Raw genomic sequence first — 12,154 nt, forward strand, 5'->3', positions numbered from 1 at the left:
ACACACACACGTGCGCGCATGCTTTATGTACCATAATATTTTGAGAAAAAAATTTGATGCTTTGCAAAAGAGTTCTGTGTATGTATTATACAGTATCATACAAAAAAGGACTAAAGCTTGAAAAATAAGTCACTCTCAAGCTTATAGTATAACTTTTCAGATAAAACCACTAGGACTGTCCACAATGATCATTTCCACACAGGCACAGGGAGGACTGACTCCCGGGGCTTTATACAGTGCTGTCACTTGTCCTCACCTGTCAGGCTGTCTGGCCGTGGTGGAACCATCCTCTCATAAATGTCATACTGCTGCTGTCCGAATTGGTCCATGTCATGAACAGTTCTTTGCAGTGAAGGTCCCAGATGCTGTGGTACGGCGGTCATCCCCGAGCGTTTGGGGGACGAAGACCCCACTTGGCCTTGAGATGGGGAAGCTACTCGAGTCTGGGCATCTGTCAGGGTCAGTGGGGACCCCACCCTGGTGGTGGTCTGGTACTGAGGGGCTGGTCCGTTGGGATTGGAGGTCTGTCGGGAGGTGACAGACCCAACCCTGCGCACAGCTGTTGGGGAGGCGGGTCTCTGTGAGTATGGAGAGGCAGCCCGCTGAGCAGGGAGCGTGGTGGAGGAGTAAGCACTGGGGTTCAGAGGTCGGGAGTCGGTCACTGACGGAGAGCCAAATCCACTACCCAGAGAAGTTCTCAGTGACCCCCTTGAAGGAGACACGCCTGTGCTGGTAACATAAGAAGGAGACTGTGCTCTAGATGGTACTGAACTAACTCTTCGCATGGCCCGATTGGCTACTGATGGCTGATGAGAGGGGAGAAAAGAGAATGGGTTTATCTAGGGGTTTGCATCATCCACTGTCATTACAGAAATAAAAACACACACAGCTCACACAGGATGTGACCTCACTATTGCAGGCCTCTGACTTTCTCCTTTGCATAAGCTTTTGTTTCTGCTCTTTTTTTTTTTTTTTTTTTTTGAGATTCATTTGAATATTAAAACCAGTCAGCAGAAGACATCTGAAGACATTTAATAACCTTTTTTTGGTCTTTACATTTTTCACTTGTTGCCTCTGTGTTTTCTGACATATGAAATGTTTTATTCCAAGTGGTACAAATGGCTTGTGAGCATGAAGGGCCCTGGGGCCATGTGCTTGTATCATTCCCTGCAAGTTAAGCTGGAGCCAAGGCAATGCGTTTTGCATAAAAACAAAAACTCTATCTATTCAATCTCTCAGCCTAAATGGAGTTGAGGAGCATTTATGGATGGCTAGTCTTTATGAGTTGGCTGTTAACTTGTGGGACATGTTTTTTCCAGTGTCTAATGTAGGAGCCTCTGGCTACTGCCTGGGTTCAGTTCTCCCTTGATAATTCAGTACAAGGAGGAGCCTGACCAGACAGGCGTCCTAGCCAAGTCCTTTAGCTCTCCTTTCTTTGGCTTTGTCTGACATATGAGCTCTTAGTGATAGTTTAGCTGGTGGGTTTAAAGAGATGGGAGTGAGCTACCCGAGAATCTGTGCTGTTTTTGTTAGCTTTCTTGATCTGTGCTGTTTTTGTTAGCTTTCTTGATCTTAGACAGCTGGAAAAGACTAGAATGGAAAGCAAACATTTCTACCATGGAATAGTCTGTGATGACTCTGTAGACTTCTAAGATACAATGGGTATCAGGTACCTTTCCTGGTGCTGTGCAAGAGTGAAGAAACCGAGCTGGAGATGTGGTTGAGGGGAACAGCAGGCAGGCTGAGGGATGGGAACAGACCTCAGGGTTCTGCATGGCAGGCTGCTCAGTTATCTTCTGTGTGCTTGGGTGGGGGGTGGGGGCAGCTGTCTACTGTGATGGTGAGGAGAGAAGCGAGGGTGGGATGGGGGAGTATGTGCAGCCTCATATGTCACTAGAGGATGAGCGCTTTGCCTCCAAGTGTTGCAAGCAACCTGGCTGCTGAAATACCTCAAGTGATCCCAGCCTCAACAGTCTGGGAGAAGTGGTGGAGGCACTGAGGTGATATGGGGAAGGAAGGATAAGGTAACTAAACAAGGCAATGGGATAGGGCTTAAAAAATAGTGTACAGTTGGGAGAGTTCAAATGTGTATTTGTGTGCTAACAGTGGTTGCACGGAAAAATGGAATAACATCCAGCTTATGGCTAGATAATATGGCTGTCCAAACTACATGTAGGTTAAGTCACAGAGATCTACTTATAATGCATTGACTTTAGGGACCAAAATCAATTTAATGTAAGTTTTTAATCTCTCTAAAAACAACATGATCATGACTAAGGATAAAACTGTAGCGCGCAGCTGGGGTAGATGCCACAAATGGACAGCTAGAGGCGCTCAGTGCAGAGTCCCTTAAACGTCACCACACACCTCTACCAGCCAACAGGCAAATGCATGGATGATGTGCAGGCCGGGCGCACAGCCTCAAGCAGCTGGTCACAAGGATAAGAGAGCTAGCTCCCTTTAACCTAAAAAGTCCTAAATTGATGAGCAAAACTACCCACAACTGTATCAGCTCTTCCCTTTAGTGTTGGAAAGCTGGCCCTATGTGGTGCGTCCTGCAACGTTTCCTGAGCTGTGTGAGGAACACAGAATCCCTCCAGCATTTCTGAAGGATTCCCATGGACAGAGCGCTAGCCTCGTTGGCTACTTTGGCTTTTAATCCTGACATAGTCTGGTGGGATGATGTGAATTACATAGCACCAGGGAAGCAAAGGAGTGTTCAGAAGCATGCGCACAATATTATATTTTTGTCTATCGACTGAGTCCTCACTTAACAGAGTGGATAAGCCAGCCTCCTTACTATGGCTTCACAAGGACAGGCATCCAGGACAAGAGATGCTTTCAGTGAACAATTTAGTGAAGGTGAAAATGTTCACTTAGAGTAGACTAGATCCCATCTCATGGAGGTAGAGAATGGTTTTCTGTCCTCTAGGCCTTCCTAATGCCTACTTTAGTGCTTGTATCGCTAAGGGTTAGGAGCCCCTCAGGAACTATGTCACTCCACGCCATCCTCACACTCTCTCTGGACTGCTGCTCCTATCAAATCTCTTGTTTCCAGAAGAATTACTCTACTGCATCTAGGAACTTATAAACATTCATTAGTAAGAGTGAACTAATTTGAACAAACATAATTCCAGGCTTTATGCTTAAAATATCTTCAAAACCACCATGCCCACAGTACGTAGTGATTTTGAGTGAAGTTTTTCATTCTATAAATTATACACATTAGCTTTGCTTTTAGTAAGCAATATCTCCAACAGTTATGCAGCTAAGAAGGGTATTTCTAGATGTCTAACTTACCTGAACCAGTGTTTGTCCTTCAGCTCTTGAACTCCTCACCACATGGTTACTTCCTGGTCCTGTGAATGGATGCTGTCTGTCTGCCTTGCTCACGGATTGGCTGTTGTGGAAACTCCCTGCTTCCTGGTACCCACTGTCAGAATAAGAATTCATCTGTGTTGAACTTCTTGAGTTTCCCAATGATCCTGCATGGATGAAATGGTGGGAACACTTCATTATACTTCTGAGGCTCACGCTTAAAGTAAAACAATGAGAAAAATCTAATGTTTAAAATAAAATACAACAGACCCTCACTTTCATGGAGAGATGTCTGTTCTGGTGAGTAGAGGGCCCCTTGCTCTGGTTCTGTCCTGATGAGATAGTTGTTGGGCTGGACAGTGTCAGAAGCTCTAGGTTTGCTTATACCAGTGTTTGGCACATCTGTAAGAAAATAAGTTTATAGCTGAATTTAGTGGCATTATAGAACAACATTACTTTCTGAAAGGTACAGATTTTTTCAACAGCATCCTGTAATCCATAGGATACTAGAAAGCTCTGCTCACCTTAATAGCACAGCTATCTTAATTTTATCTATGTGAATGTGTTCTCCATGCTCAGTTTATTATTATACTGTGCTCGGCTCCATACATGTTTTCTGTTCTGGTTACAAGTCCCAAGTGAACTTGGTATTATATTACATCAAAATCTGGAAATGCATCTTGTTCCCTCTTAGAAAACCCATCTCTCTCACTGTCCTCCAAATACAGTGACAGGTAGAATAAGAATGATGTCCAAATATCAAAGGGACAATACAGATCCCAACTGTTTAGAACAAAACCAAAGAGTACTCAGGACAGCGAGCTTAGTGATGAAGCCGGGAAGGTAAGATAAGCTAATGTAGTTCGTGCCGCTTATAGTTAAAGGAAGCCTGCAAAGTAGTCAGAGCTACAAATAACAGAGGCACTAATATCTTACTTACCTGTTTATTTGTCCCTTTAGTTTCCCCCAGAAGAACATATACACGTCTAACCTGATAACTGCTTCTTCTAATTAATTGCCTCTCCCGTAGCTTGTATTGTTTTCTATGGTACCAGCTGCCACCTTGAACTTGAATAAAGGGCAATCACCATCACCCCAAGAACTCACTTGCTTATCCATTCCAACCTCTTTTTTTATGCTGTACTTAGGTGATGTAGCTCTTGTTGACCACTCAAATACCCTCTTTCCTCCCATATATAAAACATACATTTCTCCACGTTTGGGTTATCATAATTTAAAACCCTTTTTTCAGATTTAACCTTTATGGAGCTAACACACATTTTCAGGAACGGTGCTTCACTTTCAAATACTTTAGCTAATTCTGAGTCTCTAAGTATTTTAATGTCTTCCCTAGGATTTCTCCCCAACTTTCCTTCCTTCTCTCCTAGGGTTCTGTTATAATCTACACTAGCAATAGTCTTACCGTCTCTATTAAAATATGTAAACCCAAGGATGCAGACTTGTCTCATTTGTGCTGTCATATCCCCAATGCCTCACGTGGCACCTTGTACTCTGTGGGTGCTCAATAAATATTTGTTGAACAAACATTTTGAGTAGCAATAGCAGTTTTCTTTTACTGGGTAATGATTCACAAATACTACTGTGCTATATAGCTTTATTTATATATTCAATAAAGTTGAGCTATGTAAAGCATAGTAAAAATTTTAGGCAGCACTAGTTGAGCTGGTCTAGAGACGCATATGAGTGAGGTATAAGGGAGTATTGGGAAATCCTAGTGCATTCTGAGGCTTGAACTTGATGTCAGATCCTAGCTGACATCGTTCTGTTTCCTGGCCTGTGGGAAGAGATGCTGACATTCCTCACAGGGGCTGCTAACAACCTGTCTTCTGATCCATCATATGACAGTTCGTTTCTAGGTGGCGAAGTCTATGACAGCACTGAATCCTCAAGTCTGGAATTTTAATGTAAGATTTCAGTTGTGTGTGGCTCTCTAGTAGATGGTAAAACATTATCTGAGTCACCACCAGGCAGGCAACAGAGAAATGACCTGCTTCATTTGTAAATCTTCTCCTAGGAGTTTCTGGAGCATAGCACATTTTATATAGCAATTCCTGAAGGAGTCTGTTAAGGCTTTGTTAGCAGAGAGTGTGCTGGGCTTGAAAAGTCACAGGGAACCAGAACAGCCAGAGGAGCTGCAAGAGGCATTCACCCAGGCAGAGAACACTGGGCAGGCAAAGGGACACACACACACACACACACACACACACACACACACATACACACACACACACACACACACAGAAAGTAATTGGCTAGCATGCACAAAGACAGAGGTTCAATACCCAGTACTGAGGAGAAAAGACAAACAAACAAACCAAAAAACAAAACTGACATCAATCATGGACTGGGGAAACAGTCAGTTGGTGGAAGTGTTTGCTTTGCAAGCTTGAGGGCCCGTGCAATGCCCTAAGCCACATAAAATGCCAGAATGGCAGCATGTACTTGAATTGCAACACAGCGGAAGTAAAGACAGGAGGGTCCCTGGGACTCCCCAGCCTGCCAGTGTTTTGATCTGTGAGCACCAGGAAAACAAGAGACTGCCTCACAGGAAGTGGAGTTCCTGAGAACAGCATCCAAAAATGAAGAACAAATGAACAGTGATTTTACACCAGTCACACTAAACACACACACACACACACATACACACACACACACCACCTTAACACAATTACTATCTTTAAAAATAGAAAAGCAAACAAATGATAAAAAAGCAACATTAGCTATGTGCCCTTGAAGTCTTATGCCCTGACTGTGTCTTCTAGTTTTCAGTGTTGTGCCCAGAGAACCACAACACAACACAGCAGTGCACACTGGTAAGGTGAGTGGAGCGTTGAAGCACCACATTGCCATGCAAGGAGAACTAAGTAACTGGGTGTAGAGAGGAAAGGGGTTTCTGTCCCATCTGTTAGCAAATGAGTCAGGTAGAGTTGTGACAACTTGATAACCTCCTCCCTGCCCCGAGCCCATTAGTAAGTATCTGTTAGGACAATAGGTGCTAAAATGTCTTCTGATTCATTATGTGAAAGTTAAGTGGCTTTCAAAAATAGTTTTACTATTACTGTGTTTCTTTGAACATTTATCAATTTATAAAACATAAATAGATACACACAAATGGGTGTACAGGCAACCACAAAGCACCAAATAACCAGAACACCCATTTCCTAATTAATTGGCAAAGTCTTCCTGATTACAGGATGGTGGGGAGTATATTGATCAATTATGTATTACTTATGCACTCTTACATTTAGATGCCTTTTACAAGACAGCTCAGGCACTATCCCAATTCAGAGAAAGCAGAGGCAGGAAGTGCAGGACGGACCATGTCATGGCTAGAGCTGTAATCTAGAATGACACAGTTGGCATGCTGTGATTTTATTTGGTCAGGATAAGAAATCAAAACATTTCAGGCTGGGCGTGGTGGCGCACACCTTTAATCCCAGCACTCGGGAGGCAGAGGCAGGCGGATCGCTGTGAGCTCAAGGCTAGCCTGGTCTACAAAGGGAGTCCAGGACAGGCAAGGCTACACAGAGAAACCCTGCCTCAAAACACCAAAACAAAACAAAACATTTCAATGACAGAGAGTAAGTGAGTGCTACTTTGAACTGCACCCCGAACAACATACTACAAAGACATGTTTTCTCAGACACTAGAAATACATGGGCATCTTCAATCATCAGCCAGCATCTCCAAGAAAGCATGTACTCAAAAATAGAGCCAGAACATTCTTTAAGATACAATGGAATCTCCATCTGTGCCCTAAGAATGGAAGGTTACTGGAATCATGGTCCTTTCTGCCTGTCAAATTTCATCTGAATGGTCTAATTAAAAAATAAATGTAAAAATCAGAAGATTTCATCTATAAAAAGATACTAGTTGGTTAAGGATAATAATGCCTTACAACTATGAAAAACGGACACATTATCTACCTCATGAAGTTCTAGTCAAAGATAGAATATGATGTGGATATTTTATCCTTTGTGCAATACACACCTCCAAATGTGTAACAGGTGTAAAACATTTGCTTAAGGAGGTCTTCAGTAAAGAATCTGGAGTCATTAAAATGGCTCTGCTTTGTTCAGCCACATGTCATGCTGCCAGACTGCATGAGGCGAGGGAGGTCGTACTGTGCAATCACCATGGAGACAGGAACCTGGAGCTCAGCAGAGGTTTTGGGCATGTACAATGCTGAACCTGGCCTTTCACAGGCCAGGTCGCTGGAACCTCCTGCTGGGTTCTCTGAGTTGCTGTGGGGTTAGGAGATGAGAGTTTCTAATGGTTCCTTCCAACTCTGTGGCCCGTGAACGGAGAAGTGCAGCAGGAAACCTCCCCGGTGGATCTGAGGCTCTCACTCCCAAATCTACCCAGATGCGGGAGGAGTCAACTTTCCACAAGTGCAGGAATGTCTCAGGCCTCCTGTGCTCAGGAGCAGAGCTCCGGGACAAGTTCTGGACGAGGACTGGGGCCTGGTACCATAAGGACTTCTCCTTATTTAGCACTTTGTGGTGTATCAGACATGTCCCCACAGCAGACACCCAGGAGCACATGGAAATGCTTCTGGAGTAAAAGTTCACACCAGGGCAAAAGGAACAAGGAACATGAAAATAATCCCTGGTGTGTGGAAAGGAGGCCAGCTGGTATTTTAAGAACATTAAAGATACACACAAGTTTGCTGACTTGGCTAAAAATCATTGTGTACATACCCTTGAAAGGCAGGATTTTTAATGGGAGTACAGACTTGAGAGAAAGGCTGAAGCCCCTGTTTCTTGAAATCATTTCTAGTCTGGTGCTAGTGAATATTTATATCAACTTTTAAATATTCATGAGAGCTCCGAAATTTTGTTCATCTAGAAAACGTTTTATGAAAAGCTCTGGGAAATAGAAAACCATTGATGAAGTACCATTGATGGAGTTCACTTTAAACTGCTCTGAAGATGACTTAATATGGCTGAAGTTCGCCCTAGAAGCTTGCCTGTCTACATCTCACTCTACGGCCAAAGCAAACCTTGCTGGTACTGTATCACAATCAATATCTGCATACTGAATCACTGATGCTTTGATTTCTACAATGACAACCCAAGAAGAATTTTAGTCCTATGCAACACCAAAGAGATGTCTTTAAACTCCGAGAACATGAAACTATTAAAACAATTTCAGGGAAAGGGTGAATGTGTTTCATTTCCATAAATAACCATGCCAAAATGAGTGCTTATTAGCAATTTTTAGTCTGCAGAAATCTAAACACAGGTGCCATACCTGCCAGAAGAACACATGCTTTGTAACTATAAAAGGAGAGCAAGCAAAAGCAAGAAGTAAAAAGCGGGACATGAGTGGACCAGACACACAGTTTGCCAGTTAGGCACTCTGACCTGGCCAGGGGCCTTGGGTTCATATGGGGAAAGTTGGAGAAAAAAATTAAGGATCTAGATGTAGCAGTGCATGCCTGTAATCTTGACACTTGGGAATTCAAGGCAGGGGAATCACAAGTTTGAGGCCAGGTTGGCTACAAAAGCAGACTGTTGGGGGTTGCCGTGTATTCTAACGCTAAATTACTGGGCCCCAAGATCTGGTTGCTATCTAGATCTTGAGGGCCATTCTCAAAGACATCGAGTGATGTGATGTAAACCTTACTCCCCAATTTAAAGTTGGTTGGTTAAAGAAAAAAAGCAGCTAAAAGCCTATAACTGGGCAGAAGAGAAATATGTGGCACTTAGGTTCCAGGGCTTGGGGTCAGATGGGGACCACGAGAAAGGAGAGAAGGAAGCCACCATGGGGCAGAATGGACCATGAGCATGTGACCATGAGGGCTGGCCTGATGGAGCAGAAGCAGTCCAGGCAGCAACAATTATGGCAGATAACTTGGGATGTGTAGCTGGGAAACAGCAAAATAGCTTAGATATGGCACTTTAAAGCTTTTATAATTCCAAGAGGTCTCTGTCTCATTATTTGGGAACTAGCTGGGGTGGAGAAGCTCTCTAGAGTGTGTAGCCATTCTATAGCAGCAGACAGATCATGTTCACACAAAAGTTAAGGGATTCGTAGTGATGGATGGAAACAGTTATTAACCTACAGGGAAATCCAGCCACCATTTGAAGTCACTCTCAAATATATTTTGCAGACATATTTTAGTTTTGGGGAGAAAAATGTAATCAAACATAGAAATGAGACTATCAGGAGGCTGGAGAGACGGCTCAGTCACCGTGAGGGCTGGCTGCTCTTGCTGAGAACCTCAGTTTAGTTTCCAGGGCCCATGTCAGGAGGCTCACTCACTATCACCTGCAAGCCCGGCACCAGGGGTCTGATGCCCTTTTCTAGCTCCTATGGGCACCTGAATTCACGAGCATATACGTATATTTAAAGAAAATGTCTTAAAATAAAAGAAAAAAATGGTATCAGAAGTTGGAAAATACAAAGCTGCTACAAGTTTCTTTTGATAAAAGAAAGGCATAGTGGTGTACTCAGGATGGAAGGCAGGGGGATCAGTGTAAGGCTATCCTTAGCTACACAGGGAATTCAAAGCCACTTTAGGCCACCTGGGTCCCTTTCTCTACAAATACAGCAAACCAAACCAACAGCCCTGTCTCCGCATGAAGCTATAAAGAATGACATTGCCTAGCAACGAACATAAAAATGAGTCTTCTGAAACAAAGCTTTCCTACTTTTCTCCTGGCTATCTGTATGGAGAAACTTTTCAAGGCAAGGTCAAGAGTGGGCTAGCACACAGGAAGGAAATGGGGACTACAGGTGGTAACCCCAAGTAACAAACCGCAAACCCAGGGACCAAGGCTTTGTGCACTGAGGGAAAAAAGGAAAATTGAAAGAAGAACCCTCAGACACGATCATTTCTATTACATTTTAGACAGTTAATAGAAGATCTTTTCACAGATCAAAAAAGTAGGAGAAAATTTAAACATCCATATCAAATGAAATATTAAACAGCACAACTAGATACTAATCTCTTCACCCTGTACTAGCTCTAGTTAAACTTTGGGGATCACTTACTTAACATACAGAAGTGCCTCAGACACAGCCAGGTATATATGTCTGTTGAAGCAAAACTCTAGTATTCTTATTTGGTGGTGGTCCAAGCACAAACATCAATAATTCATAGTTCTACAGCACAGAATCTGGTTTCCACTTCTGTACAGGTGTGTCTCTTGGTGGACAGCGTCCAGGTGGGGAGTGGCTCCAGGGTTCCCAGGAAGAAGAACCTATGGATACTTCAGATTCTTATGCATTTCTTTTTCTTTCTTTCTCATGTGTGCACGTGTGTGTGATAAGAGTCTCACACAGCAGCCCTATCTGGCCCTTTATGTAAAATGAAGGGCCGTTGCATCTACACAAAGGCTCCCATACACGTTATATCCAGACTCCTTATCATAACCAATAAGGTGTAAATGTTATACAAATAACCATACTGAATTATTTATTTAGAGAATGACAGGGTGAAGTCCGTACAGACACCATCATCACAGCCAAACCTGACACACCCGAACAAAATCAAAACAACATGTTTTCACATAACCTTTGTCTGCAAGACTGGGATCTGTGGTGCTGAGGGAGGATTCTACAAGTAATTTTTCTTAATAAAAGTTCACTTAAAAATCTTAAGTATATAGAAAATATGAATTAAATAATACCTACTTGGTAGAAAACCCATGTCATTTGCATCATAGTAAATTTCTTTCTATGATTTATAGATGAGAAACTCTGTACAACACAGCCAGCCTTTTCTGACTTCTACTCAGTTCACTCTGATGTGTCATTTTTATCCTGATATTTCTTTCTTTTTTTAAAATTTTTTATTAATTTATTCTTGTTACATCTCAATGGTTATCCCATCCCTTGTATCCTCCCATTCTTCCCTCCCTCCCATTTTTCCCCTTATTCCCCTCCCCTATGACTGTTCCCGAGGGGGACCTCCTCCCCCTGTATATGCTCATAGGGTATCAAGTCTCTTCTTGGTAACCTGATATCCTTCCTCTGAGTGCCACCAGGTCTCCCCCTCCAGGGGACATGGTCAAATATGAGGTACCAGAGTTCGTGTGAAAGTCATCCCCCTACCCTGATATTTCAAATGACTTGTAGAGAATTTATACTTAAACTGATTAAAGTTCATACTTCCTAATATCTTCCATTTATCTTTTTCCTTTCTTTGTTATAGAATCATAATATCTCTCCTATCAAATCATCTCTAATACTTCCAAACGTACCTCTATAAAACCAGGACACCATACAACCATAATGACTTTAATGGCATATACTGACTTTATATTCAAAATTTCCTGGTATTTTAAAGTGTTTCTGTTTAGCTGTCTTATACTTGTCAGCCCCAAAGAAGACTGTCCATGTTTAGTTAAGCCCCTTAATGTAGACATGGATGGACACATCTAATTTTCATGTCTTGTCTCATTGGGAACCACAGCAGTAAGATTGATTCATAGTCTGAAGACTATGGGTGCCTTGTTCCAAATACTAATTTTGATTTTAATGTGCGTGGTGAGGCACAGAGCTTAAAGGCCTCACAGGCGACCCAATGTATGGAGAAGTTTGGAGACATGAGGGATGAGGGCAGGAACCTGAGTTACCCCGCGATGGTAAAGAAGAGTGCATTTGTGCAGTGGACAACCAAAATAAACCAAACCCTCCAGGATCTTCAATAATATAGTGGTCATTTTATACAGCAGTGCTGACCTAACGGCCTGTGTGGGGCTGTAAGGCACTTCCTGCTGTAGCTGCCCTTCACGAGCTCTCCACGTGCCTACTGAAACACAACATGCTCGTACCATTTAAGCTCATGTCCTATCTCATGATGAAC

At 42.8% G+C, this 12,154-nt stretch overlaps 1 protein-coding gene across 1 annotated transcript in view; it reads right to left on the reverse strand.

Annotated features, from left to right (window-relative positions):
• The window catches only part of Pkp4 (plakophilin 4), a 214,218-nt gene that overhangs the window by 46,426 nt on the left and 155,638 nt on the right, over nt 1–12,154 (reverse strand). Inside the window, exons 5-7 of the mRNA XM_051166576.1 lie at nt 3,589–3,720; nt 3,301–3,485; nt 257–806 (exon numbers count right to left, since the gene is read on the reverse strand). Of these exons, the coding sequence (XP_051022533.1) occupies nt 257–806; nt 3,301–3,485; nt 3,589–3,720 (867 nt within the window). The remainder of the gene's footprint in view (nt 1–256; nt 807–3,300; nt 3,486–3,588; nt 3,721–12,154) is intronic.

The sequence above is a fragment of the Acomys russatus genome, chromosome 24 (genome assembly GCF_903995435.1).
Source record: "Acomys russatus chromosome 24, mAcoRus1.1, whole genome shotgun sequence".
Taxonomy (NCBI): domain Eukaryota; kingdom Metazoa; phylum Chordata; class Mammalia; order Rodentia; family Muridae; genus Acomys; species Acomys russatus.